This window comes from Melanotaenia boesemani, chromosome 12 (assembly GCF_017639745.1).
Source record: "Melanotaenia boesemani isolate fMelBoe1 chromosome 12, fMelBoe1.pri, whole genome shotgun sequence".
Taxonomy (NCBI): Eukaryota; Metazoa; Chordata; class Actinopteri; order Atheriniformes; family Melanotaeniidae; genus Melanotaenia; species Melanotaenia boesemani.
In genome coordinates, this window is record NC_055693.1 from 35,235,779 (window position 1) to 35,263,763 (window position 27,985).

At 43.1% G+C, this 27,985-nt stretch overlaps 2 protein-coding genes and 1 non-coding gene across 31 annotated transcripts in view; all 3 read right to left on the reverse strand.

The window, feature by feature from the left end:
* Positions 1-5,528, reverse strand: part of clasp1a (cytoplasmic linker associated protein 1a) — a 122,267-nt gene extending 116,739 nt beyond the window's left edge. For all 28 annotated transcript variants that reach the window (XM_042000760.1, XM_042000757.1, XM_042000751.1 and 25 more), the window contains exons 1-2: positions 5,392-5,528; positions 1,698-2,400 (exon numbers count right to left, since the gene is read on the reverse strand). In XM_042000760.1, the coding sequence (XP_041856694.1) occupies positions 1,698-1,895 (198 nt within the window). In that variant the 5' untranslated portion in view covers positions 1,896-2,400; positions 5,392-5,528. The remainder of the gene's footprint in view (positions 1-1,697; positions 2,401-5,391) is intronic.
* Positions 5,529-9,120: 3,592 nt separating this feature from the next.
* Positions 9,121-27,926, reverse strand: nifk (nucleolar protein interacting with the FHA domain of MKI67). Of its 2 annotated transcripts, none has more exons than XM_042000797.1 (6): positions 27,667-27,926; positions 26,124-26,252; positions 25,282-25,390; positions 24,852-25,063; positions 9,951-10,019; positions 9,121-9,731 (listed from the first exon to the last, which is right to left on the reverse strand). In XM_042000797.1, exons 1-6 carry the CDS (start codon positions 27,787-27,789, stop codon positions 9,555-9,557), a joined length of 819 nt encoding a protein of 272 aa, XP_041856731.1. In that variant the 5' UTR covers positions 27,790-27,926; the 3' UTR covers positions 9,121-9,554. The 2 variants fall into 2 exon arrangements, with proteins under 2 accessions (XP_041856731.1, XP_041856732.1); XM_042000798.1 differs by having other exon boundaries at positions 9,951-10,010; positions 27,667-27,925.
* On the reverse strand, positions 9,796-9,925 carry LOC121650952. The gene has a single exon (XR_006012369.1). It is a non-coding gene; the product is annotated as a small nucleolar RNA ACA64 (small nucleolar RNA).
* Positions 27,927-27,985: the final 59 nt, after the last annotated feature.

Consider the following 27,985-nt stretch of genomic DNA (forward strand, 5'->3'; position numbering starts at 1 on the left):
TCACAAAACATGTGAAGCAAAACAAAGTGGCTTCGTTGTCCTGAACCTTAAACTACCGGTCATAACCACGGAGACATGCACCTCCTCATTTAAAGCAAACAAACTACAAGCCAAGCACGGCTGAGTGCTGACAGGACACAAGGCCTCCTCGCTCCCAGCCAGCAGCAGTATGTAGGGCAGGCAGGCAGGCTGGGCTTTGTTCCGCTCACACCGGACTTTTTAACCTACATAGAGAAAAGCAGCACATCGCAGCATGAAATCAGAGCTTACGTCAACAATGCGTTCTTACAGTAACGTCAGATAAAGCAAGCAGTGTCTGAACTGCTGATGTGTTCGCTTTTCAGGGTCAGAGAAAGCTGCCCTGAACCAAACAAGAGGAACGACGACACCAAGGACCAGGAAAAACTGCACAACGAGGATAAGGAAGCACGGCTTCAGAAACAGCGCTTTACCAAACTTTATCTGGATGTTCAACAACCACACAGCACCAGGAAGAATTTCACAGTCGCCCACAATTTTAACCCAAATTTAAATAGTAGTAAAAATAAATTAAATTAAAAATTTAAAGGAATTGATTAGATATAGAAAACATAACATGTTGAAAAGATCAGGACTGGTTTGTGACAACAGGCGTAAACAGACACGCGTGTACAAAATAAGGAAAAAAATGAGAAAAAGACTCAAATAAAATTAAGTTACATATGAAATAAATTCATAAAAAATAAATACATAAATTATTTTCTTGTGGATGCACCACTTTTCCCTGCTGGTAGGAGATTTCGTGCTGCGTTAAACTGCAGCACTTTCTCCAGACCCAGCTCAGCTTCTGGCTGGCTGTTAGCCTCATAGCTGGCGGACAGGGTGACCTCTGTGGTCCTGGCTACGGAGGATTAGAAGAGTCCGGACTACCAGAGGAGAGGCCTCGCTCTTCATTCCTGATGGCCACCGGAAACGTACCCGCCGCCCGCGGTCACCCCATCTGACGGGTCGCGGATGAGGCGATTAATCCGTTAACTCAATCACATTTTCTGTGTCTGAAGATTTACTTTTTATGAAAATCTGGATTTTTTTTCCTCTTTTATACGCAGCACAAACTTTTTATACTAACAGATTTACAGTGACGTCACAGTAAGAAACGCTGCTCGCTGCAGAGACAAGCTCCGCCCACAAACTCGTGACAGACGACCTGCGGCAGGTGCGTTATGTCTGCAGGTAATAAGAGATGACGGGTGCGTCTCTGCAGGATATGAAGCCGTTTTTACGGTGAAAAACTTTTGACTTTATTCACTTTCTTTGCTGTCATTTGTTCATATAAATAAAACATTTTAGGTTCAATATTGTTTTTAATAAGTTTAATTTGCTTTTATTAAAGAAAAAGAAAATCCATTGAAATCTGATTTGGTTTGAAAAAACGGGAGAACCCGCGTGGCGCGTCGTTAGCGTGTACGACACTCAGAGCCCACAGCGTAGAATTACAGTAAATAGATCTGCGCCTCTGGATCGGGCCCACTGTCACCGATACTGATCTAGAAATGTCTTCAGCACAGATACCGACGTGGGATGGGGGCATCTCCAGCTAACGTGCGGGCATGGAGGGGTAAACAGACACGAAGGGGCAAACGAAGCTGCTGAGGTTTGAGCAGAACTAAAGCCTTCATGCTGTCACACTGGTTTTCTATGCAGCCAGTCAGGTTTACCTTGAAGTTACTGGAGTTGACCCAGGAGCTGGCAATGCCGTCCACCATCTTGTCCAGCGCCGTCTGATCCTGCTCCAAATCGTGGGATTTCTCTTTGTCCAGAATGTAATCGATGATCTCCTGGCCGACCTGCAGCCGCCGGCCCACGTCCTTCTGCAGGACCAGGGCCAGGCAGTTCTCCATGCCAGGCTCCATCATCCTGACCTCTGATGAACCTCCCTCGAGTTTCCTCCGTCTGCCTGGCTCTACGACTGGCTGCCCTCTAGCAACTGTCCACGGCTTGAAGCAGCAGGAGAGACGGCAACCAGAAGGCGTTCAGCTGGGTGAGTATGAGGTCAGCTGAGACAAATAACGAGAAAAAAGGAGGAGGTCAGTGTGCACTAAGTGCTTTTACTGTTTCTCAGCACAGGGCTTCGCTTTGTGCCAGCTTCTGGCTTGCTAGCAAGCTAGCGGCCGTGCCCTAGGGATAGGAGAAGCAGGGCTTGGGGAATGGCAGCAATGCAGCATGTGTGCGTCTGGACAGCAGCTGGAGAACGTTTACTATTCCCTCTCGGTTTTTTGTTTGTTTTCCTCCCCACTCTTCTTCTCTGGGCCAGAGCGCCACAGCAGGGCAGGAGAAGCGGCGCGAGGCAGCAAATGGAGATGAATGGAGAGGCCTAGCTTACAGCTCCATGTCCTGTTCCTGAATCTGTCCCACGCTGCCCTGGAGGACACAACACAGACAAGTTCAATATATCAATCAATGAAAAATGGAACAAAAATATCATGTTGTTCTTAATAATAATCATTTAATTAGACATTCTGCTCTGATGACAGCAGGACTGATAAAAGTGATCATACTGATTAATTACAGCTTTTAATTTTACATGAATTCAACACGTAGCTGAAGTTTGGCCGTTCTAATGAAAAACTCTTTCTATGCTAAATGTAGGGGGTCCGCAGTGGGGGGGTGTGAATGTCCTGTGTGGACCGCCAGCTCCATGATGAGATGGCTTATCTTGTATAAAGATTGACTGAACCCGATCTATGAACTTTGCTTTTAACCACAGAGAGAGAAAGTCAACACGCCCTCTGAGGCCGAGCTGAATGTGACGTTAACATTGTACAGCAGAGGAGACACAGGCCAAAACATCTGTTCAAACCATGACGGGGCAGTTTGACACGGTCTCCCACCAGAATCAAACGTCCGTGCTGCACGGACAGCTTGTGATGCTCAGCTTTGATCATGGAAAACAAGCTGGAGGTGCAGTTTCAGAGGAGCCCCAAACTCTAAACATTAAGGACAAGAAGTCTCTGCAGCTTTTTTTCTTTTCCAAACAACCCAAGACAAGATTATCAGCCGGAAAGGAATGTTAAACAATCCCTATCAGGTGAGGGCCTTTGCTCTGGAAAGTGAGAATCAAACCCGCATGCCTTCAGTCCGACATGAGCCACCTTCGCCGGACTACGACCTCCTAGGCACCACATTGTGTGAAGCTGATTATTCCTGGCAGGAAAATCATGTAGAGAAAACAAACTCTCTCAAAATACCTGCTGGGCTTTTCTCCCAGCTGCTGCCTCTAGTTTGCATTTTCAGTTTTTATGTCCGACAGACAGTAAACACACCTAAACGTGTCAGTCATTAGGACTGTAACAATCCATCAATCCACATCAGTTCAACAATCGACGATCCAGCAGCATCGATCTCTGGATCAGGATCTATGGATTCGCTTTGTTCTAACAACCAAAATGTCTCATTTAATTTGATAAAGAAAATGCTCATATCCAAAGCTGTGACATGCACTTAGAACACAGTCAGACTGTACTGACTGTGAAGCACACGTCATACATTACTTGTTGAAAATGAACAGGATTGTGTGAAATGAGATCAAACCCAGCCCACTAAGCTTATAACCCAGCATAGTTTCATTAGAATCATAAAAATCTGTGTGTTCAGCAAAACCTACTACCACTCGAAGTTCAAGAATTATTCTAAAATAATTTTATTTTTAGTTTTTTACTTTTAATTTATTTCAGGGCTGCGCTGAGCTCTCCCAGTCTGTCTACAGGGGAGAGAGAAGACACCGCTGTCATAGCAACGCTAACAGTCAGACTCAGAAGACACTATCGTCATAGCAACGCTAGCAGCCAGACTCAGAAGACACTATCGTCATAGCAACGCTAACAGTCAGACTCAGAAAATACTATCGTTATAGTAACATTAACATCAGGCTCAGGACGCCCTCGTCATAGTAACGGTAACAGTCAGGCGCAGTTCTGTGTCTTATTGGAATCACAAACACAACTTTATTTCACACACTGAGGACAATTTCTTCACATCCATTGTCATATGCCCTTTGTTTGAGAGGGAATTTCAGAGTTCCCTGCCCATGTGTCTCCCTTACACTCATTAAGCAAACATGCTATGTTTCCATAGCAACCCGTTACGCAGCTTTTTTCTGCCTGCCAGACTCATCATGGCTCCTCCCAGAAAACATGTATTATGGCAAGAGCAGTAGCTGCACTGGCTCCCGTCAAAACGCCTGCAGGATATTTATAGTTATAACTTAGTAGCACAAATCACTAGTTTGAGACTCTAAGTAGGAGGAAGGTTTACACCAGGAGTGTTAAACGTATGGTCCGGGGGCCAAGACCCGGCAGACAGAGGGTCCAATCTGGCCTGTAGGCTGAATTAGGTCAATGTGAAAACGACAGAAGTTTTCTAATCATAACATGAAATACTGGATTTTTAGTGTCAGATACTTGTAATAAAATGTTTTGTGATTTTGTTGCTCCATTATGATCCGTCACTTGTGACATGTAAATGATAAATGAGGCAAAATATGTTGGAATTGCATTTATTTTTCTCTGGAAATGTCAGATTGTTTGTATGTTTTGGCTCAACTAAAATGGGTTTGACACTTTGCACTGTATCCTGCTTTAATGTCTTCAAACAGAAACTTATTCTTTCATTTTCCTTTTTAACATGTTAAAGCTCAACATGCAGAACGAGGTTCAGTCTGGTTTTGTTCAGACTGGTTTTCATTTGAACGTCTGACTGAGATCAATAAGAATGTTTTAGTTTATTTTTGGTATCTCATATGAATGGAAGTGCTTGTGTTAAATCAGCAACATACTGATCTCTGGATCCTGAATCCAATCCACATCGTACCATGGCATAATATGATACTGACGAACAGAACTGATCCCTGTAGCGTGATATGAATAATGTGTGATATAACATATAGTATGTGTTACATTCACGTGTCACCGTGAGGTTATTACAGATGTTATCAACTGTAAATAACAACTAATTCCTTGTAAGTTCAGATTCAGTCTCTCTCATCACACACCCTTGTGCTTTGTGCTCTGCTAGCTGATCCCAGCTAGCTCTGAGCCAACCATCACTGCTAGCTAGAAACGCGCACGAGCCTCCTGACAGCTCCCAGACACCTCTAACAGGGAGCAAAGCTCCGCGTGGGTCTCCCCCCGTGGCCGTGAAACCCTGCTGATCCGCCGGTGTGTGAAACAGCTGACTCACTTCTCAGTGAGCCAGGTGAGGTGTGTTTACAGGGAATAATAAAAGCTACAGCTAGCCCCATAGCGAAGCCTTCCTTTCAATGAAACGTCAGTTCGCAGCCTGGCGGCACAAAGAGGAAGAAAAATGTGACGCGGAGATGAAGAGGAGCCGCTTCATCACTCTGCTTTCACTCACCAGATCCTGCAGACAGCGGGAACATGGAGCTGGTCGTTTCCCGGTGTAAATATTTACTCTACGACCTCAAATCTTTCCTATCTCTCTCTCTTTCTCTCATATTCTCCACCCGGAATGCTCCCTGCAGGACAAGAATGGGATCGTCGTGCGCAGGCGCAGTGGCTTCAGAGATGATGTTGGCACTTGGAAAACTGTCGCATGGCAAAACTGGAAAAGTGTCACTGGTGTGTTTCAGGCATGGGAGTCGAGCTCTGGCGACATCTGTTGGTCCCAGGGTGAGGTGGGTGACTCGAGTCCGATAGGGAAACGTCTTCATTTGGACCGAGTCGGATACATTTAGGAAGAGATTATGGAGCAACAAAACCTGCTTATTAAACCAGGGGCGTCAAGATCATTTTAGATCAGGGGCCACATGCACAGTCGCATCTAAAGGGGCCAGAGCAGTAAAATAACGGCACAATACCCTAGAAATAATGAAAACATTTTTCCCGTTGTTTTAATGCAAACAAGTACAAGTACAACATCAAGACGTTAACATTTACTTCTAGAAAACATGTTATGAATAACCTGAAATGTGTTGAGATGAACAAGTTCTAAATCAACAGCAATTTATTACACACATATATATAATTATATAAGATATTTATTCATTTATATTGGATAAATTGCAATTCTACAATTTAGATTATAAAAATCATGTTTTATATTTTATGTACTAAATTTTTATTTTATATTTTTATTTACTTATTTACATATTATATTTTAAATGTTTAATTTTTATCATTTAAATCCCCATTTTCCCTTTTTGTACAAAATAGTACATTATCAAGATGTTTACATTGAATAAACTATGCTTTTAGAAAACACTGTGAAAAATATTAACAATATTTTGTCTCAGTTCATCATTTCCATGTGTACTGCAACTTCCAGACCATAAGTGATCCAGAAAACCACTCAACATGTAATTCCAGCTAACTGGAAGTTAAAAATCCAGAATTTCACATGATGATCAGAGGAACTTTTCCACATCTAGAAGTTATTTAAAATGTACACGTGTGTAGTAATCCTGACTAATCCTGAACATGGAACCTGGAAACATCAGAGATTACAGTTACTTTTATTAGAATATTAGTTATTTTATCAAAATATTACAGTTAATAATATAAAAAATATTTAGTATATAATAAAATAATATTTAAAAATCATATTGATCAGTAATGATAATTATTGATAATTATCAAAAATTTTAAAAAGATGTTTTAAGTTCAGTGGCTTTGTGCTCATTTTGTGCTACTGCTTAATGAGCGACTTTTAATAACGAACACAGACCTGAGTGACGTCAGTAAACATTAACAGAAAGAATAAAGTGACCAGACAAAAACAAATAAATAGAACCGCTCACTAGCAGTTCTACAGCCACCTTCCACCGGGTGCGTGTGCACCGCGTTCCGGCTGCGCCGCCGCCAGCTCGTCCACAACGCGTCCAGCTCAGCAGTTCAGATCGGACCAGACAGGAAGTCAGACACAGGAGCAGTGTAAAGCATCCTGTACTTTTCAAAATAAAAGCCTCGTGCAGATTTGCGATCACTGAATAACGTCCTTAATCGCTCAATGGGTCTCTGTGTCTTTTTTCCATCATGGATGATATCCTGGAACGTCTGATTCTGTGATCTGGTGGATCCAGCTACGTGGACTGTCTTCGCGCCGTGTCTGACAAGCTCCCGGTGTGAGTTGACGGGCCGTGGAAGTCAAATGAAACCATGGTGAAACTGGTCGTTGGGTAGCTCAGAAACTGAAAGGACTACCATGTAAACAAACACCACTTAACAGGACCAAAACTAACTGGAGGCAAAAACCCACTCAGCCTAGCATCACTATGGGGATGTAGTTTTCCTCAACCTAACCTCTTTCTGGAACAGTTTTGTTACGACCCGGCTCAGGGGGAATGACAGAACTCTAGACAGGTGGTAAAATAGGAGCTTTTAGAATTATTGTTTCAAACGGTGATGGGGAATCAAACAGAAGGTGGTAACTCACACGTGTTGGGTTAACGAAGCTGCTTAAAGCAAAGAAAGCAACAAAACAGCATAAACTCAAAACCAGCCATTACAAAAAGGAGACTGGCCTACTAAGCTATTCTACAAACAGGTGAGGCAGCTCCAATAGCTATGCTTATACAACACACAATACACTATATACAATTACACAACTATCCTAGCCCAACACATCCGAACTTTAACAATTATTCTAACTATAAATACAACTGAAAGAGAAGCCAAAAGGGCTTCACATGTTACCAAACACAGTTTATCACTCAGCTCGTTTGCATTAACATGTTCAAACAGTTCGAACACCGCTGGAAAAACACTAGTCTCCCTACACCAAAACCACCAACCAAAGCACACGGTCAAAGGCTAGCGAGCCAAGGATGAACCGTCTGAGCAGTCCAGCGGGCTTTCATTTCCTGGTGGAAGACAGCAGGAGCAGGGATTGGACCAGCAGTTATCCAATGAGGGTGAAGCTGAAGTTGCGACAGCTCCAGCCAATCTCGGCCAGGTGAAGGCATCTGCATGCAGGACAAGATGCCGGTGGCGACAATGAGCGGGCAGCCGAAACAAATTTCCTCCACCTCTCCATCCTCATGCGCTGTTGTGGTTTGAGAGGGGCGGGGCTTGGTGACGGCGCGTGCCTGGGTCTGCATTTATGATTGGAAGTAACGACTGTAGTATTAAGCTACGTGATAGGCTTTCATGAAATAGAAGAAAAAGTTTTTCTATTGAACTACTTTTTATCCACGTTTTTTCTATCACACCACACATCTATTAATCCACATATAATGTTATGAATTATTGTCCAGCCCTATTACCAAATTCATCCTGCGGGCCAGACTGGACCCTCAGTTGGCCCGGCTTTGGCCCCCAGGCCATATGTTTGTGTCACCTGACACAGCACTCCATCAACGCCATTGGTCAGAGAGCCCTTACAGAGCCTGGAGCTGCGTTTCGGGTCTTAGCGGATGATTCCACTAACTGGAAACCAGATGGGACGGCATGCTGCTGCATTAGCCAAGAGGTTCAGTCTGCACAGAATAATTCACCAGCAAAGCACCCCCATACCATCACCCCTCCTCCTCCGTGCTTCACCATGGGAACCACATGTAGAAGCCATCCACTCACCTTCTCTGTCTCATAAAGACATGGCGGTGGAACCAAAACCCTCAGGACTGGACTCATCAGACCGGAGGACAGATTCCTCGTGTTTCTTCACGCTTCCTCAGAAGTGGCTTTTCAGCAACTCCAGCATGAAGGCCTGATTCTCTGCTGCTCGCCGTCTCCTCTGAACAGTGGATGGTGAGAGGAGTCTCCCTGCAGAACTCTGTGAAGCATGCCAGCTCTGGTGACTCCATGAACTCCTCTGCAGCAGAGGTAACTCTTGGTCTTCCTTTCCTGGGGCGGTCCTCATGAGAACCAGTCTGACCTGCACGAGGGACGGTTGTTTCCCTACTTAGGTGTTTTTTTAACCTTAATATAAAGACAGAAGTCAAACACGGTCATTCCCTGTAGACCTTTGTACCGACACTACTCTGCACAACACAACTGATGGTCTCAGGAAATTCCAGAAATGAAGTCTTGTCAAGGCACAGCTGCTAAATGAAGACCCAGGTGAAGCTGTTATCACAGCTGAAAGGAGACTACTTACAGGAAACATGAATATAAAATATAAGTTTTTTATTTGCTTTTTGTTTTTAGCATCACATGTGATGGACAGGTGACCTGTCCAGGCTGAACCTGCCTCTCGTCTTGTATCTGGGACAGACTCCAGCCCCCAGTGACCAGTAGAATAAGTGGGTACAGATGATGGATGGAACATCATTACGTAACTTACTCAGTTCTTTCTAATAATGACACATCATTTAAATTTAACCTACAGCTGTGTTTTTAAAGCTAAACACATCAGTGGTAAAGAAATCAGAGGTGGAAATGAAAACAGGAAGTTGTGTCTTTCCGACTGCGTCCATCAGCTGTTTCAGTCAGAAACCCGGAGGCTCGTCTCTGAGATCGTCTCCTCCATGAAGACACAGCTCAGCGCTGCTGATTAGTCTGTACAGGATCCAGAGGTTAGCATCTGCTCTGACAAAGTCCAGGATACGAGGCTCCAGACATTCACTGCTCCTCTGGCTCCTCCTCGCTCTCCTCCTCCTCGCTCTCCTCCTCATCGCTCTCCTCCTCATCGCTCGCTTCAGCTGGCATCTTAATGACGATCTCATCATCTGCATCGTCGTCTGCGACAGCGGACTTCCTCTTCTCCAGGAAGGACGGCGTGCAGACCGGCGTGGCGTCCTGAAGCAGAGCAGAAGGAAACGTTTAGACTCGTCCTGTTTAACATCTGGAGCATTTACAGCTGTGATGTAGGAGCCTGGGTTTTATCACGATGCCACAGACTGGCGCGTAATAAGCTTAAAGGCACCACAATACTGTCGGCACAGTTATCTGACCCCAGACCACTGACACGCCCGGGGTCATTTTCAGTCTGTGCCACATAAAGACAACAAGTCTTACGTCACTACAGGAAGACGTGTTCATGGAGTCTGACGACGACTTCTTCTTCTTCTGAGCCACCTGAGCAGCCTGGACAACAGAAGCAGAGGACAGATTATCAGGACTTACAGATTTATACAGCTTTGCAGCAGCTAGCTGCCAGGACGTGTCCAAACACCCCAGCAAAGCAAAACCTTCTCAAGTATAACGAGGAACTGGCTCGTATGTGGGTGTGATCTGTTATCTGATAAGACTCGTTCACGCTTCCTGAGCCAGATGAACAAGAAAAGCTGAAGGAGAGTCGAATGAATTTTGACCTCTGCAGCTTCCCGTCCATGTGATGTCGCCTGAACTGATGGGGATCAGGTCCAGAAGGGCAGCAGTGTATCAGAGGCTGACAGGCGTCCTGGAGAAGCTCCACAGAAAATATGTTAATGGTTGACCATGAAACTACTGATATGAGAGACTGACACGAATAAAAAGCTGGGTGTTTATAACCCCGTCTCCACCCACGGTCCGGCTCGGTAAACCCTGATCTCTGGTGTGTTTCCAAAGCAACCGTACCCTCACCTCACAGGCGGGGATAACGACGGATACGTCAGCTACGTGACAGCATGATGTCATAAAGGTGCGCCGCCTTCCTTACAGTTCAAGGAAGGCGGCGACCCAAACAGAAAAACAGGAGAATAGTGGACATCCAGCAGGTTGCTTCTTTCTTCTTGGCTTTAAAAAGAGGAAAGTGGACGTTGCAGCTGGACAAAGAAGCAGGTCAGTAATGCTTTTAGTGAAGTGTAACGTCACGGTAACGTTCAGTTCTCACCACTGCTGCTACAGCGTGGTCAGCAGGGTGTGGATCTGCTGCTGGGACAAACAGGGCTGCTCTCATGCCCTAAAATGCACAAAAACTGAGTTCAGACTGGAAATAAACAGAACATTTAACTCTGTGAATGAGCTGCAGAAGAACACCTGCTGCAGGAGACGTACTGAACAAGGTGCTTCGGTCAGGACTCCAGTTTTATTTGCCATAACAGCGGTAGGCTCAGTTCTTAGTCTGAAGGGCGAGATGAAGACCAGCATCAGCACCAGGTGGCGCTATCAACCTCACAGCAAGCTCAGCTAACCCGTTCAGCTCTGAGGCTCTAACCACCGGAGCTGCTCCTGGCTTGTTCTTATTGCTGCGTCACACAGGAAGTCATGATTCTTTCCACCAATCAGTGGATTCCAGGGTCAAGCTCCGCCCTCTAGGGTCAGACTGGGATCCCAAAAAAGTGGGGCGGCTCAAATTTGATATTCTGGAACCTCCCCAGTTTTTACCTGTGGAAAAAGACAAAACTGTGCAGCGACCTGTACCGAGCCAGATAGGGCTGGTTAAAAAGATCAGTTCAAATTAAATAAATCCAATATCGATCCATAAAATTTGGAGAACAATTTTTTATACGTCCTCTTTTCCGTAACGTGACCCTACTCTCGCGTGACTTACCGAGGCTCGGCGGGATCTTGGCATATATACACACACCTGGTTTCCTGATATTTTATTTACCAGATGATGGGTACACACCAGTCATTCCACAGCATCTGCTGTGCCCCAGTAAAAAAAAGAAATAAATAAATAAAGAGTAGGGCTGGGACGTGGTAGGCTTAATGAATACCCAAAATGAATAATAAACCAAACTTTTGTCAATCAAAAGAGCAACAACAAAACAAAAAAACCAACAACAAAGACCAGATCAGGGCTGTGCACCTGCATACGCTCCGTTACCGAGAGGCCGTGAGAGACGACACGGCCTCAGGCTACAGTCACAGAGCCCGTTGCTCTGCGTTCAGGACAGCGTTCAGCAGAGTCCAACAAAACCACAAAAGAGGCCAAACCTCAGCCTAGGCAGTACAGTGAAAACTATATTTGTATGGATTTACTTCTACGTCTGCGGACCCGCCACAGCCTCTGAGCTTCTTCTGCGGGGAAATTCTGGCAAATAGCTCAACGAAGTCGGCCCATTTACAGCGACACCAGAGCAGCAAACAGGATGTATCGGTAAAAAGACATTTTACAAACGAAAGTTGTAAAACTGTAACGGTGAAAGCTACGTCTGGATTAGGTGCATCTCTGCTTGTGGCGAAGTCAAAAACGCCTCATTCTCCCTGCAGCGAGTGTTATGGCTGAAATCCTGATGGAAAAGAAAGCAGCTGACACACTGAAAAAAGTTCCTGTGGAACAACACGGTGTCCCGCCGGATCAACGACGTGTCGGTTAATGTTATTAGACAAGTGGTGGAGAAAATAAAAGAAGCCAGTTCGCGTTGCAGCTGGATGAAAGGACAGATGAGCGGAGATGCTTCTGGCCTTCGATGTGTCGGACATAAACGAGCTTATTTTATTTTGTAAAAGGCTGCCAGGAATACAACCGGAGAAGAAACGTTCCAGGTTATAGACAGCCCAAAGAACATGACCTGCAGTGGAAACCTGCAGCCACGTCTGTGCTGACGGCTGCGGTGACGGGAAGAGTGAAGGGACGGTTAAACCCCGACATTACATGGATGCATTGTATTATTCATCGTCAAGCACTGGCTAGTAAGCGGCTTTGTCCCGAGTTAAGTGCTGTTATGGATGATGCTGTGAAGACAATAAACTTCATACAATCCCGGCCATTAAATCACAGACTGTTTAAAACTGTCGTGAGAACGGTGCAGAGCCGAGCAGCTGTTCCTCCACACACACGTGTGCTGGCTGTCACGTAGGAAAACACTACTGAGACTTTATGAACGTCGAAGTGAAGTTTTGATGTTCTTGAAGGAGCATCTGCTATGGCGAGTGAAAGCTGACACTGATTCCCTGCCTAAGGAGACTGACGTGTTACGTGTGCGTGTGATTAGCAAGGTTACACCCACCAACGCCTGGATAACGTCGCCCCCAATGAACGTCTGGATAACGTCGCCCCCCCATGAACGTTTTTTTTTTTTTTTTTTTTTTTTTAGCAGCCTTTTTTTTTTTTTTCTCAAGTTTTATTGAACTGTATTTACAACACAAGTACAAATGACAACAAATCTTACAACACAAGCTCAGGGGCAATATCCCAAATCGCTTGGGTTTTCACAGCTTTTGGATTCGTACAACATTTTAAGGATTTCATGTATATGTTGATATAACATAGAAAAACTGACATACTTGGTTTTTGCTTTGCAAATTTGCTACAGTGTATATGAAATTTAGCTATTAGGATGAAGAGATTTAAAACAAATCGAATTTTGTTGGGGAGGTGATCATTAAAACAGCCAAATAATATGTATTCAAGCTTCAGGTTAATTTGATACTCCAATTTTCTGTTGAGGTACAGATTAATATCATTCCAGAAAATTTGGGAAAAAGGACAATCCCAAAACAAATGACATATTGTCTCATCTGCTTTATGACAGAAGGAACAGAAATGCTCCACATTTTTATGAAATCTTGCTAGATAAACATTAACAGGATAACATCTGTGGAGAATTTTCAGAGACACTTCTCGCACTTTGTTGGTAATAAAATATTTTCTTGGTAATGACCAGACCTTTTTCCAGTTTATATCAGAAAACTCATTATTCCAAACAAAAACAGATGCTGGTTTACAGCTCAGATCTCTTTGAATTAGTTCTCTTATACATTTGTTATTAGTTTTTGTACTAAGAAAGTGCTCAGAGTTTCCAATAAATATATCTGGCAAGATCTTGGGAGGAGCAGTTCTGGGTGAAGATGAGACAAGAAGTTTGCCACCAGAGGGAATGGCACCAATAACAATAGCAAATTCTCTGGGAGTAACAGGAAAATTGAAGTGTTTAAGAAACTCATAATATGTAAATAGATGACCATCCTTATTGAGTAACTGATTAACAAGCAGAATACCATTTTCCACCCATGTTTTCAAATATAGTGTTTTGTGCTTATAGCATATGTCCTGATTGTTCCAGATGTAATACGTATGTGGGGTAAAGTTATGCTTGTAGACTAAGGACCATGATAGAAGCATCTGCCTGTGAAAATTAGACAATTTGATGGGTATTTTGTCTATATTGTAATTGCATCTTATTAGAAAATGAAGACCTCCTAAAGCTTCAAAAACATGGTGCGAGATAAATGTCCATAAAGACTTTGGATTTAACAAGTATCTTTTAATCCACTTTATTTTAAAAGAGGAATGTAAAGTATAAAAGTCTAAAGCATTAAAACCACCAGAGTTTAATTTGTTAGTCATCACACTTTTGCGAATTTGATGGACTTTTCTTTTCCAAATGAAATTAAATAGGGCTTTGTCAATAGTATTGCATACATCTTTGGGGACATCTAAAGCAGAGCTGGCATACACAAGCCTAGATAGGCCTTCCGCTTTGGAAAGTAGGATGCGGCCGGTTATACTGAGATCTCTCTGGATCCACATATCAAACCTTTGTTTAATAGTAGAAATTAGAGGGGTAAAGTTATCACTAATTCTCAAATGTTCATCTTTGACAATATTAACTCCTAGGTATTTAACTTTAGATCTTACAGGAATTCCTTCAATGTCTAATTGACTGCTTGGTTTTATAGGGAACAACTCACATTTGGATAAATTCAGTTTCAGACCAGAAGCTTTGGAAAACGTATTCAAAATTCTTATAGCAACTTTCACTTGGGAACTGTTTTGCAAGAAAAGGGTAGTGTCATCTGCTAGTTGGCTGAGAGTAATAACCCTCCCTGCTACAGAGATGCCTTTTAGATCACTGTTATTAATACAAGTGGCCAATATTTGCATTGGGAGTAAGAAAAGATATGGAGAGACCGGACAACCCTGACGTATTCCTCTTTTTAACTCAAATCTTTTTGTAGTACCATGTGGCAGCTTAATTGAGCTGTTACCAGATGCGTAAAGAGTTTTTATTGATTTTATGAACTGTTCCCCAAAACCAAAAAGAGCAAGTGCTGCATACATAAACTCGTGTTCAATTGAATCAAATGCTTTTTGAAAGTCTAAGAACAATATAAAGCTGTCATCCTCTATTAAATCTGAGTAATCTAGTAAATCAAGTACCAATCTAATATTGTCAATTATATACCTGTTAGACATGAAGCCATTCTGGGACTCATCTATAATATAATGAAGGACTGACTTAAGTTTTTCGGCTAAACATATTGCAAAGATTTTATAGTCATTATTTAAAAGAGAGACCGGACGCCAATTATCTAATATTGTACTGTCTTTATGTGGTTTTGGAATTAAAGTAATTAAGCCTTGACATAAGGAGGGAGGTAATAACCCACTTTCAATACTTTCACCAAAAACCTTTAAGAGAAAAGGAGCTAATTCCTCTGAGGACTGCTTATAAAATTCAGAGGATAAACCATCGGTCCCCGGAGATTTATTTAATTTGAGTTTATTTATTGCTCTCTTCACCTCTTTCAAAGATATTGGACTGTCGCACATCAGTTTATCTCCTTCACTAATAACATGTACATCACTCATAGCGGCAAAGAAGTGCTGTAGGTCATTGTAAGATAGTGTGGAATCATACACAGATTTGAAATAGCTTTCACATATTGTAGCTATTTCTCTTGGATCATCTATCATCTTTCCATCAATACACAGTTTGTTTAATCCATTCCTAGTTTGTCTATGTTTTTCTAATTTGAAGAAGTAACTGGAATTCTGTTCGCCCTTTTCTATCCACTTAGCCCTTGACCGCACAAAAGCACCCTTGGCTTTGTTTATATATAGTTGGTCTAGTTTCAGTTGCAAGGAGTTTAGGTGTATTTTCTGCTCCTCTGACAAATTTTCAGGTGAAATTGAAGACAGAGCAATTAGCTCTGTAGTCAGAATGTGTTCCTCTTTTTTTCCTTCTCTTTTAAGAGTGGCACCAGCTCTTCTCAACAGTTTTTGCAACTCAAATTTTAGGAGCTCCCAATATTTACTATAAGATTCTTCATTCTTTGCCAAATTCCAGTATTCTGCTATTAGTTCCTTTATATTAACTTTTAATGTTTCGTTACATAAGAGCTGATTATTTAATTTCCAATAGCCAGGGGTTAGTTTTTTTGTCAGACAATATGATGATAAGTTTAAATCAAGAGTTATAGCTTTATGATCAGTTAGAGGGCTAGGGATGATTTCAGCATTGTATGGTAGACTTAAGATGGAATCTGAGACCAACCAGAAGTCGATTCTTGATCGAAAGGTACCGGATTTGTTGCTCCACGTATATTCTATACAGTTAGGATTACTTAACCTCCATGCATCTGTCAACCCATTTACAGACATAAAGTCAAGCAAAAAGCTATTTTCCTTCTTCCTACTAGGGAATCGATCAATCTCATCATTCGTGGTGACATTAAAATCACCCCCCAGAACAATTTTGACATCACCAAATCTCTTAATCGTAGACCTAATATGTGAACTTAGGACAATTAGCAGCTCCTTATTTTCCTTGTCATTGTTATACCCATACACATTTCCCACTAGATACATTTGGTTTGACAAACAAACAGTCAAAAGAATAAAGTGTCCATTTTTATCAGCAAGAACTGAAGTAATCTTTCCTTGAAAATTTTTTTTAAGGGTCATTGTACCTCCTGAATATTGATTCCCATGTGACATCCAAAGATCTTCTCCCCATTGCGATTTCCAGAAGTTGTAGTCAGTTTCCACCGAGTGACTTTCTTGAATAAAACAGAAGTCTGCATCAAAGTTTTTTGCATAAAGAAATAAAGCTTTCCGCTTTGTGATGTCTCTTAAGCCCCGAGCATTAACAGAAAGAAATCTTAGAACTGAAATGATAAACCAAATAGTAATCTACTGCCTGAGAAAACTAGCAATTATTAAACAACCAAACTTTCCTCGTAAATAAAGCAAATTATTAGCACCATAACAGGATGTGCAACTCCAAGTCACAAAACCATGCAAGTCGGATTGAAAGACACACCTCACCATGTTGCAGCCGAGGGTCTATCCGTCAGACCACATTAACCTGCTGCAGTGAGCTAAAGTAGCCCAGATTCTAAGGTCAAGTTGCAAACTTTCAATGATGATTTCAATGGATCTCTTTGTTGTCAACAAAGGCTTTTCCTCCAACAAAGAAGGCGATCTTCTTTTCCTCACGGGCCTTCATTATCTGAGGCCACAACCTTTTGCGCAGCTCCCGATCTTCCGGAGTGAGATCTTCTTTGAAGCGGATCTTCCTCTGCTTCAAATACTCCGCGTTTTTGGATTGTTTCCACACGGCGTCTCTGAAATGCCTCATCGAGAACTGCAGAATGACATCGCGAGGGAACATTTGATTTGAGGTCTTCCTTCCAAGCCTGTGGACGGAGTCAATCACATCCAGAAACCTGTCTTTGTACTGAGGAACCACATTCTGACAGATTTCAATCAGCCGCGCTCTCACATCTTCTCCCTCCGTCTCTGGAAGCCCGCGCAGTCGTAAATTCCACCTCCGTTTGTATCTTGCTAGCTCCTGAACTTTGTTTTCTAAGCCCAGTATCTTCTCTTCCGTCTTGTTAACTCTTTCAACAGTGATTTGCAGCGTACCTTTGATATCCTGAACATCAGCTGCCAAAAAGTTGATGGATGCTTTCAGTTCCTCAATAGATCTTCCAATACTACATCCTTGTTCCTCAATGGCGGACTTTAGCGCCGCTACGATGTTGTCTGCCGTCTCTTTCTCCATTTTCCCTTTCTTTGCACAGGAAGATTTTTTCGGTGAAACAGCAGGAGTAAGTTCACTTTTCCGCTTCGAGAGTAAGTTAGTTGACATTACAACTGTTGTAAAAGCTGTTTTAGATGCTTTTCTTTGTGAATGTTTGAGGAAAGTTGGGAATCGCGTCTACTCGTCAGCCGCCATCTTGCGCGCCTCCTGTTTAGCAGCCTCCCCCATGAACGTTTGAATAACTTCGTCCCGTGGGCCGAGCGTCGTTATCATGTTGTTGATTGATCCCAATCAAGAGTACGCCGTTTTTATGGTATTAAATGTATGTTAAGTATAAATAAAGTAGTTGTTTCAAGTTTAATAACTGTTTTCTGAAAACAATGACATTTTGATCGCTACTCTGCTCAGGCAAATGCTGGACGACACATATGCGATGAACCAATCAGCTTGCAACATTAAGACAATTGGCCAATGGCAGAGGGCCGTACCAGGATCTCAAAGTGTTAGCGGCGAAGTTTTAATATAAAAAATAATTCGTTTTATTAACTTAATTTTGTGTCAAATTGAAGGGTGAAGTGTGGAATAATCAGGTAATTAATAATGTCTGTATAAGATAATGATGAATCCTCGGATCCCTTCTACAGATAATTTCAGCAGCTAAAAATTGCCATGCCAAGACAAAGTTGGACTCTGCCGGGAACAGAGTTGCACTTAGGATGATAGTTTCTTAAAAAAAAAATTCAACTTGACGTGTATATTATGTAATGATTAATAATCCGCTCAAATGGAGGTTTACAAGCATCTAGAGTGTAACTTGATCTGCCTGGTAACCTTTCAAGTAATTAGTCACATCTATTTATAGTGTTTGCATTTCAAGTAATGTCACATTGTTTTTGCCAATCCATATATGTATACCTCAGTTATCATGTATGGATCCAGTTCAATCGAACTTTATTTCAAAACCACTTTGACAACAGAAAATAATTGATACAAAGTGCTGTGCAATACACAATATTCTGAATAAAATTAATAAAATACTAAAAGACCAAACTTAAACATAAAATCATACAAAACATTAAATGCGAGAAGTTAAAAGATACTGTGCAGATTTAATTCATACATATATGAGAAAAGAGAAGTTTTTAACCTGGACTTAAAAGTTTCTACATTTGGTGAGACTTTAATCTCTACTGGCAGTTTGTTCCACTTGTTTACAGCATAACAGCTAAAAGCTGCTTCTCCATGTTTGGTCTGGACTCTGGTCTGGACTAATTGACCTGAGTCTTTGGATCTAAGAGCTCTGGCAGGTTTATATTCTCTGAACACATCACAGATGGATTCTGGGCCTAAACCGTTCTGGGATTTATAAACAATCAGAAGAGCTTTAAAATCTATTCTATGACTGACTGGAAGCCAGTGTAAAGACTTTAAAACTGGTGTGATGTGTTCAGATCTCTTAGTCCTGGTTAAAACTCTAGCAGCAGCATCTGGATGAGCTGCAGATGTTTAATGCTCTTTTTAGGAATTCCTGTTAGAAGACCATTACAGTAATGAATGAATGCATGGATGACTTTCTACTACTATAGAATACTACTATTTTAGAGCATAGGCTATAAAATAGTAGTTTCATCGGACAGCCTGCCTGATTAACGGCATGAAGTCATTTTTTATTTCCCCGTCTAATACATGTGTTAGTCAGTGGACTCAGGCTAACTACAGAGAAAGATGTTGAAATCCAGAAAATGAACACCTTAAAAAGGCGACTGTGTGCATGAGATAATGGGACAGCACATATGGATAAAGTCACTTCAGCTTTTTTTAACAGCTGAACCTGAGACCTGCACAACCACACATATTCACCTAAAGTGCTATCTACTGGATAATTAGAATATTGTGGGGGAATTTGAAGTAAGAGTATTTTAATCGCAAAGTAGCAGTTTCAAGTAGAAATGAAATTGGGGGGATTCTGATTGGTTCAACGCGTAGGAGCGTCCAGCATTTGCCTGAGCAGAGTAACGATTAAAACGTCACTCTTTTGTTTTCATAAATCGATTATTAAACTTGAAGAAACAACAACTTTATACTTCCAGGCGTTCATGGGGGGGCGACGTTATCCAGGCGTTCATGGGGGGGCGACGTTATCTAGGCGTTCATGGGGGGGCGACGTTATCCAGGCGTTCATGGGGGGGGCGACGTTATCCAGGCGTTCATGGGGGGCGACGTTATCCAGGCGTTCATGGGGGGCGACGTTATCCAGGCGTTCATGGGGGGGCGACGTTATCCAGGCGTTCATGGGGGGGCGACGTTATCCAGGCGTTGGTGTGTGCAAACAGAATTTGACACGTATTTTTGAGGTATTCCGCCGCTACGTCGCCGCCACCAGACGTCCATTTTTTGACGTCGCCGCTACGTCACCGCCCATTTGGCGTTAGCAATCTAGCAAAAACCCATTGAAATTTCAGACGTCCAGGTGGCGACGTGAGGGTAGGATGTGACACGTCAGTCTCCTTAGGCAGGGAATCAGTGTCAGCTTTCACTCGCCATACATCTGCTTCCTCTTGCTGTGGTGTTTGAGGACGCCAAGCGGGTGGCACGTCTGGCGTATCAAGCTGATTTGTGTGACATTGAGCCGTTATGCCGAGCAGGCGACATTTCTCAGACGTGTGTTTACCCGAGTTGTTTAATGTTGTTGTAACTCACGTCCATGCGCTTATATCTGCTAATATCAGTTATGTCAACACAACAGACATCTGGAGCTCGGACGTCAGCCTCACCAGTTTGCTCAGTCTAACCGCACAATGGATTGACGCTGATTTCCAGCTGCAAAAGATTCTGCTCCATTCCCAAGAGTTTTGAGGGTCACATACAGCAGCAGCCATTTCCGATGCATTCGCCAGTATGTTCGACACCTGGCATATCGACCAATCTAAAGTGCATGCCACAGTCAGCGACAATGGAAGAAACATGACAAAAGCGATAGAAGAAAGCCATATGAGAGGAATACGGTGCATGGCCCACACACCACATCTGGCTGTGAATGAGGGAGTGTTGTCTCAGCGCAGCGTAAAAGACGTACTGGCTATAGGCAGAAGGATTGTTGGCCACTTTAAAGGTCCCATATTATGCAAAATTCACTTTTTAATGGTTTTGGAACAGTCATACTGGTCCCCCCGCATGTGTAGGAGACCAGTAAGTGTGAAACTCTTTCAGGCGCTCTCTCTCCCCCCTGCTCCACCTCTAGGGAAGTAAGCGCTGAATTGAGCGAGTTTGAAAGCCTGTACGTTAAGACGTCATAAGGGACAATAACCACTCCCCACAGAGCGATGGACCCGCTTACCGGCTCTCAAAGCCCGCCCTCTAAAAATCACCTAGCGCCCAGTGTTTATCCTTTTCGGCAACCCTCGTTAGCGGACATGGCTAAGCGACAGAAGCACTGTTCTGTTTGTGGCTGCATAAATGAACACGAAAACGTTTTTTTACTTCCATCCACTGAACCCACGAGGACTGAGTGGATTAATTTTATTTTTGGAGGAAATGTACCCGGAAAACTTCCAAAGGTTTTGCATGTCTGTGGCCAGCATTTCAAAGAGGACTGTTTCCACAACATGGGGGCATGGAAAGCAGGCTTCGCCAACCGTTTGAAGCTGAAGCCAGGTTCAATACCAACTGTCCGTGACACAGCTGGAGAGGTAAGAGCTGGCAGTTATTTTATCGTTTCGGCCTTATTAGTCTGATAGCTTGAAAATATATTAGCACTGTTGTAAATGTAGCCAAGTCACTGTTTCTACTGTTTGTATCCGGTGCCATTGTGCATCAGATTGGTGAGCGTAGCTAGCTGTGTTCTCCGTGCGTCGCGGTTTGGGTCGGTAATGGGGGCTTCAGGAATGGGTTCCGGTGTTCCGGCGTTTGTTTATCCTTCACTACGCTGTAATCAGCGTCTAGTAACCGCTAAGGCCTAACCTGTCAATCACCTCATGACGGGCGATGCGATGGGCGGAGCCAACAGCTGAGCTGCTCCACCAGGGTTCCGCCCACCATAAACGGCACATTTCTGAAGCTGCTAAAAAGAGGGAGGTGAAGAGAAGCCGCTGCACTCAAACTGAGGGTCGATTTGTCCATACCATGGCGGAAATATTTCATTTAGATATTAATGAATGGTCTCAGATTGGGAATAAAGTGTATAATATGGGACCTTTAAACATTCGCAGCTGGCCTATTCACCGCTTACAGTCCATGCAAGATCAGTTTGGAACACCAATAAAACGGTTCCAACAAGACGTGAGTACACGCTGGAACAGCACGTGTTGCATGCTGGGAGTCTTGGCTGCATACAGCGCAGATCACGAGCTCCCTGCAACATCCACTTCACACCAGTGGGTCTTCATAGAGAACATTCTCTCTCTTCTTGCCCCCTTTGACCAGCTAACTAAAGAGATCAGCTTCTCTGATGCATCTGTAGCAGACGTTATTCCTTTAATCGCAGCACTAAAGCATCTTCTCAGCAAAGAGGTTGAGAAGAACCACGGCGGGAAACCAATGAAAAGTTCGCTCTTACAGTCAGTCAGCACACGTTTCACTGAGATCTGTTCGGATCCTCTGCACTTCATCGCGACTGTACTCGATCCGCACGTAAGTACTTTTCTGCTCCGAGCACCGACAGCGAGAGGCCGTTCAGTGCAGCAGCTCATGTTCTGGATGAGAAGAGGAACAGACTTCACCGTGATGAAGCAGAGAAGCTGCTCTTCATCAAGAAAAACCACTTTACCTCAGCAAGTAGAAGGGTCTTGTTTAAATATTTGTTTTCCAAATATATATGTTATTTGTTCCTGGAGCATTTCTTATTGTTAAAGGCCTAAAATTAACCTGTTAAGTTTTAGTTTTACAATCTTTGTTTTGAGACACTATTATGTTGCAGGCCAACAAAAATTATTGTTATATGTTTCAGCAGCACTTTGTTCTTAGTCCTACAGAGAAAAAGGTATTTTATTCTTAATTTTATTTTCTATTACTTTATTATTGTACAATGTTGGAATGTGCTAAATAAATATTTTCATAATTTTGTCATTTTTTTATTCTTTGAAACAGTTAAATTAATTTATACAACTGCAATGCCTGGATTTTAATGAGGTTAGTACACATTTATAGCCATGAATGCAATGGTACTAATAATTGGCATAATTATTTCTTTCTGTGTTTTTGTTTTCGGCCAAGAATTTTCATTTCGGTGCATCCCTAGTTTATAATAGTTTCTTCAGTATTTTGTTCCTGATTTTCTAAGTTTAAATGTCTGTTTAAAGAGGACTTATTCAAAGAGCTCCAGTTTTTGAAAAAAAAAAATAATAAACCTCCCTTTGTTTTGTAGAATTTGTTTTATTTAGATCACTTATTCACGTTCATGGCAACATATTTATATTTATGTTTAATTTGAACTGAAAAGAACAAAATGTCTGAGAATTAAATGTTCAAGTGAGGCAGATTTAATAAAATGAGTTTCATTTAATAACCAGCTGTATGTTCTACTTTTGGAGAATCAACACATTTGACTACAGGGGTAGTTGTGGTACGACAACATGACTCAAGTACACAAGTCGAAAAAGGTCGGGAAACACTGATTTACAGGAAACACTGATGCTCGTTATCTGGTTTCCATGACGACATGTCATAGCTGCTCTGTGTCCATGCCAGTCAGCACACACACACACAGACATGTGCGTGCACACACAGATTTCCGTCAGAAAACACGTCAACCAGCTGGAAATCAGAAAGATGAGTTTTCTAGATTCTCTCAGCAGGTGGAGACGAAGCATCTCGCTCCAGGGAGGAAAAGATGGAGGATTTCTCCTGCTCCATGTTACACCCATAGCTTCACGGTTGTCACGGCAACACGTACAGAACAAGGTGAACCTACATCCCTGAAGGAATTTCTTTAAACGGATCCAGTTTTCTTTGTAGGTTTTATTAACTTCAGCACGTATCCGAACTTTCTGAACGTGTCATCAGGACATTTAAAAAGTCCTGAGTTTCCATCACAGCGTCTCTGCTGGGAATCTGGGAAGCACTGGATTGTTCCGGTACTTCAGAAATGCACGTCGATGCGTCAGAGCAGATTATTACTGTAATCTGATTACTCCCAGGTAACTGAGTTTGATCTGAGAACGTCTTTAATATTCAAGGAAAATAGGTGCTGTTACATAATTAGCTGGAAATGAATCGATATCGAATCAGATTTAATTAAAATAAAGCGCTAGTTTTATACCGGTCCTCATACCCAGCCCTAGGGCTGGGCGATTAATCGATAAAACCGATCAATCCAATTTTCCATTTCTGGAGATTAATTTTTTTGAAAATCGGGATTTTTTCTGTAGTTAGTTAGCAGCAGACTTAGCCCTCCCTCCACACCAGAACGGTGTTTGTCTGACAGATTTTCAGTAAAGTGACCGTCACTCACGCCTGGGAGTTAGCTGTGGGTATAACTGCAGTGAGAAATGCTGCTCTCTACGAGATGCAGAAATCAACTTAACCCACAAACACTAGTTAAGAGACAACCTTCATCAGGGGAATTATTCCTGCAGTGGATCCTGTACGATAAGGATCCAGATGGAAAGAGATCACGGATGCATTGTGTCGCATATTTCTATGTAAGATATGAAGTCGTTTATATGGTGGAAGAGCTATGACATTATATGCTTTATTTTTGCTGGCATTCATCTATATAAACAAATGAATGTTTTTAATAAGTTTATTCATGTTTTGTAAAAGAAAAGGGAAAAAAAAATCGATTAAAATCGGAAATCGGATTTGGTTATAAAAAATCGGAGATTTTATTTTTAGGCCACATCGCCCAGCCCTACCCAGCCCTAGAGCCGGACCCAGGCCCAGGACCCAGGCCCACAGCGGGTGGAGCATCCATGACGCTGGGCGCTAACATAGCTAACGAGGAGCCCACCTTCACTGAATTCAAGTAGAAACCTGTCATCACAAAGACTTCAAGGTAAATCCAGAGAGAAGTCTTCCAGCAGCAGCAGCTCAGCCTCATGACTCCAGTTTTAGTTTCACTCATGAAAGCTGCTGATGGAAAGTAAAATACCGTTTTTATTTTTAGTTCTACTTAACATTCAGGCTTCAAACGAAGAAACATTTTCCTAGACCTCATTCTGGTTCAATCATTTAAAAACCATCTGTGTCTGCGTGATGATCAACAGGATTCAAACAAAGAGCCATGCTGGGGAAGGTTGGACACACCAGGGCAGAAGGTTAGTCTGGAGCTCTGACTCACGAATCCGGGGAAGTCGTAGTGGACGCCCTGAGCGGCCAGCCTCTTGCGGAGCCTGGACTCCTTGCGGAGGAGCTTTTCGGTCATCTGCTCGAGCTGCTCGGCGGAGCGCGGCTTGTTGTAGCGCTTCACCGCGGGAAGCAACGGCTTCTTGAACTCTCTCTGGGAGCCCACAAACAGCTTCTCGTGCACCTTCTCTGCTGGAATCACGTGACCTGGGAGAGGGAATGAACGAGCCACAGAAAGCTAAACACCTGCACACACGACAGACGCTTCCATTAGAAAATGAACAAACGGAAAATTATCTGAGCAGATTTAAAACAAAGCAGTAGTTTCCTGTAACACACGAGCGTCAGGTGGCACATTCATCCTTCCACTCCGGTGATAACCGAGCTCATTCCCATCACTTCCAGGCTTGTAGAGCAATACTCACATTTGACGAGTCTCTCTCCCATGAGGTAATTGTTCATGGTCTCTGCAACGATCTTAGCGACTTCCTCACACTCGAACTCGACGAAGGCGTAGCCTTTACTTCCTCCGGTCTGCGACAGGAAGACAGCAGGACATGAGCCAGGCGGGTTTATCCGCCCGCTAACCGCACCCGGCCTCAGACCACCGTCACATCTGAGGCCACCAATCACTTACACCAGGGCGGTCAAACATACGGCCCGGGGGCCAAAAATGGCCTTCCAGGGGCTCCGATCTGGCCCGTCAGATAAAATGAGTAAATCTGAACATGGAAGATAGTAGCTGTAGTATTCTAATAAAAGTAACTGTAATATTATATTACACTTTATTTACATTGCACTTTATATTACAGTAAATCTCAAAAGTGCAATTTTATTTTATTGTAATGTAATATAACAAATAAGTTTAAAAAATTTATAAATTTAAATACATTTATACAAATTAAAAATTGATCAAATTTAAATGTTTATACAATTTTACATAAATATACTGTAATAAATACAATAAAAATGTACATGTTCATATTAAGAGGGAAATGTAAATATGTATAAATAAACTAATGATAATATTTTTATTTATTATGTAAATGATGTAAATAGTTTTTTCTCTCCTGAAGTTTCCAGTTGTTCGTAACGTCTCTAAAAGGCCAGAAACATCTAGATAACGTAGCTGTACCGTGTACTAGAACATTGCTTATGGTTGTGCTGCTGGTCCGACACGCTGGAGGCCAGACTGTTCTGAACCTGGACGAGGACGAGTGTGACCCCGGTGCCGGTGGTGTTCCTGCTGCCACGTGTGGAGCCTTACCTTCTTGCTTCTGGACAGCCGGAGTCTCAGGACCTTCCCAAACTGTTCAAAGTAGGTTTTTAACTGAGGCTCGAACAGCCCCAGCGGCAGGTGGCCGACGTAAACCACACCTGGATTCAGACGAGCCCCCTGAGACAAAAACAACTTACTTCAGAGACGGGAACGAGACGGGTGATAAAGAACAAGTCGTGTATAATTTGAATTATTGCACCTTGTCAGGTAACAAGAAGCCTGGAGAGGGAGCAACCATCACAAGGAAACACAGAGCTGCACAAAACCATGCAAGCTGGGTCCAAACAGGTCACTACTACCACCATTAATGAATACAGCTGGTGTGTGTGTGTGTGCACTAGCTGGAGACTGGTGGGATTTTAATACCTACAGAATCCTGATAAGTGATTAAAGACACAATTAAACTTAAAGTTCACACAGATCAGACAACACTTCCGTCCTTCCGGGTGTCTGCAGGTAGTTTATTGAGCCGCTGGCTGACAGGAAACCATGGTCAGGTTTATAAAACTCCTTCAAGAGGAAAGCAGGTTCCAGAGAGGCTGAAGAGAAGCTGTCATGGTCTGTGGATGACTGGATGGAAGCGATGGATCTGGTCTGACTGGACGAGGACATGATGCTGGACCTTCTGGTCCAATGCAACATAGAAAGATGAGTGTGTGAAGAGAAGCAGCAGATCTGGTCCATGACTGAAGACTGGGAAGGGTCAGGTAGAGGGTCACCACGTCTACATGGCTGCATGCAGACGTGGTGAAGACGACTTGAAGGTCAAGCTGAGCATCAGAATGAAGAAGAAAGAGGATTTAAGTGACTTTGAACGTGGCATGGTTGCTGGTCTGAGTATTTACTGGGATTTTCACCCACAACCATCTCCAGGGTTTCCAGAGATGGTCTGAAGAAGAAAAAATATCCAGAGCAGCAGTTGTCTGGACCAGGATGCAGCAGAAGACACACCGGGTTCCTCCTGCCAGCTAAGAACAGGAAACTGAGGCTACAATTCACACACACTCACCAACACTGGACAATAGAAGATGGAGAAACGTTGCTGGTCTGATGAGTCTCCATTTCAGCTCCACATTCAGATGCTCGGCTCAGAATCTGCTGGAAACATCATGAACACATGGATCCATCCTGCCTTGGATCAACGCTTCAGGCTGCTGCTGGTGTGATGGTGGGGGGAGATTTTCTTGGACCACTTTGGGCCCCTTAGTACCGACGTGGCCTGGTTTAACCAGCACAGCCTACCTGAGTATTGTTGCTGACCATGTCCATCCCTTTATGACCACAGTGGAGCATCTTCTGATGCTACTTCCAGCAGGATAATGCACCATGTCACAAAGCTCAGATCATCTCCTGCAGCAGGCTGTAAAACGGACCAAGCTAACTCCGTACTGGGTCAAAAGTTAACTTGTTATTAGCTTAAATAATTAAATGCGGTCCGAACCCAAATGACTATGTTGTTTAATATACTAATAAACAGCAACGAAGCACATGTCCGGAGTTTACCTCGGCCTACCATCTATGATCAACCCACCTTGACGTGTTTCTTCTTCTTCACCTCCTGGACTTTCTTCTTAAACTCTGACTCTTGTTCTGGATTTAACGCCAACAGTTGCTTAGCGGGCGCTGGACCCGCTTCTGCTTTACTCTCTGTCATTTCTCAGCATTAAATATCCAGGACATACGCTGGGAATGGTTTAAAGAAGTCCTGTGGGTGAAGTCTCCACTCCGCACGTTGCTCCTCCGTCTGCTAACACATGTGGTGAAGAACAACGAGCCGCAGCCGGAAGTGTTTCAGCCGCCGTTTGGGTGTCACAGCGCCGCCTGCAGGCACGGAGGGTCCTGTCCGCACA

Bases quoted from the DNA above. Each gene is read 5' to 3' on its own strand.
- nifk (XM_042000797.1), bottom strand. From the start codon at position 27,789: ATGACAGAGAGTAAAGCAGAAGCGGGTCCAGCGCCCGCTAAGCAACTG. The intron at 26,253-27,666 runs GTGGGTTGATCA...TTTTTGTCTCAG, and splicing joins AGAAGAAGAAACACGTCAAG to GGGGCTCGTCTGAATCCAGG. The intron at 25,064-25,281 runs GTGAGTATTGCT...TCCCTCTCCCAG, and splicing joins GGGAGAGAGACTCGTCAAAT to GTCACGTGATTCCAGCAGAG.